This window comes from Austrofundulus limnaeus, unplaced genomic scaffold (genome assembly GCF_001266775.1).
Source record: "Austrofundulus limnaeus strain Quisiro unplaced genomic scaffold, Austrofundulus_limnaeus-1.0 Scaffold1320, whole genome shotgun sequence".
In the NCBI taxonomy this organism is placed as follows: Eukaryota; Metazoa; Chordata; class Actinopteri; order Cyprinodontiformes; family Rivulidae; genus Austrofundulus; species Austrofundulus limnaeus.
Window position 1 is genome coordinate 39,399 of NW_013953722.1, and position 1,587 is coordinate 40,985.

Consider the following 1,587-nt stretch of genomic DNA (forward strand, 5'->3'; position numbering starts at 1 on the left):
GTGTAACAATGTTATACAGGTGTAACAGTGTTATACAGGTGTAACAGTGTTATACAGGTGTAACAGTGTTATACAGGTGTAACAGTGTTATACAGGTGTAACAATGTTATACAGGTGTAACAGTGTTATACAGGTGTAACAATGTTATACAGCTGTAACAATGTTATACAGGTGTAACAATGTTTTAGAGGTGTAACAACGTTATACAGGTATAACAGTGTTATACAGGTGTAACGATGTTATACAGGTCTAACAATGTTATACAGGTGTAACAATGTTTTAGAGGTGTAACAATGTTATACAGGTATAACAGTGTTATACAGGTGTAACGATGTTATACAGGTGTAACAATGTTATACAGGTGTAACAGTGTTATACAGGTGTAACAGTGTTATACAGGTGTAACAATGTTATACAGGTGTAACAGTGTTATACAGTTGTAACAGTTTTATACAGGTGTAACACTGTTATACAGTTGTAACAGTGTTATACAGGTGTAACAGGTTTGAGACAGTGAATGGTTTAATGTTCCAGGCAGTGCAGTGAAGTGATGAAATGAAAGAAAAGGTAATGTTTGAAGTAAAGACTCAAACAGCTAGTGACTGAACAGGTCATTTAGAAACAACGAGACTGATCTTGGTAACAGTTTGTYACGGTGTAAATGAAGGATCTTGGTGAAGTGGGTCCTGACAGGTTCAGATCTGTCCACAGGGCAGCAATGCTCTGTTTCCCAGTTCAGTTCTGACMTGTGCTACTGGTAACAGGACAACACTGGTGGATCTAGTGAGTAGTGGCTGTTGATTCTTTGAAGTAAGGTGTTTAAGTAAGGTGGAACTAAGTCCAGGAGGGTCTTAGACTGGAGTAATCCAGTGTGTGTGTCTGTGTGTGTGCAGTGAGAGACCAGCCTGATTTAACGTACAGCTCACAGTGAGGAGTCAGGGAACTGGAACCAGTCATGAACCTCAGGACCCTGTGGTAGACACTGTCTAATGATGAGGGTCTTAGGATCATTGTTCATGTATAGAAGCTCCGCCTCCATCGTGTCAGGGGTCTTTACTTCCTGTGTGTGTCTGATCCAGACTGGGAGGCCCGCATCGACAGCCACGGTCGCATCTTCTACGTGGACCACGTGAACAGGACCACCACATGGCAGAGACCCACCGCCCCACCGGCTCCACAGACCCTGCAGAGGTCCAGCTCCATCCAGCAGATGGAGCAGCTGAACCGCAGGTCAAAACACACACACACACACACACACACACACACACACACACACACACACACACACACACACACAGACACACACACACACTGAGAACTGACTGGGTACTCTTGTATTTATCAAACACACCCCTGCAGGTATCAGAGTATCAGACGGACGATAACCAATGACCAGAGACCAGAGGAACCACCTGCCTCTGACCTGCTGGGAGACGAGACCGACCTGCAGCCCTCCAGTCCAGGTGACCCCCCTCACAACCAGAGTCAGAACAATCAACCAGGAGGTCTACTTTCTGTTGTTCGGTCTGACTCTGTGTGTGTGTGTGTGTGTGTGTGTGTGTGTGTGTGTGTGTGTGTGTGTGTGTG

The 1,587-nt window shown here is 45.0% G+C and overlaps 1 protein-coding gene across 1 annotated transcript in view; it reads left to right on the forward strand.

The window, feature by feature from the left end:
- The window catches only part of LOC106534963 (E3 ubiquitin-protein ligase HECW2), a gene marked incomplete at its 3' end in the record, with an annotated part of 37,795 nt that extends 36,332 nt beyond the window's left edge, over positions 1 to 1,463 (forward strand). Inside the window, 2 exon segments of the mRNA XM_014031790.1 lie at positions 1,080 to 1,230; positions 1,360 to 1,463. Coding sequence (XP_013887244.1) covers positions 1,080 to 1,230; positions 1,360 to 1,463 — 255 coding nt within the window.
- Positions 1,464 to 1,587: the final 124 nt, after the last annotated feature.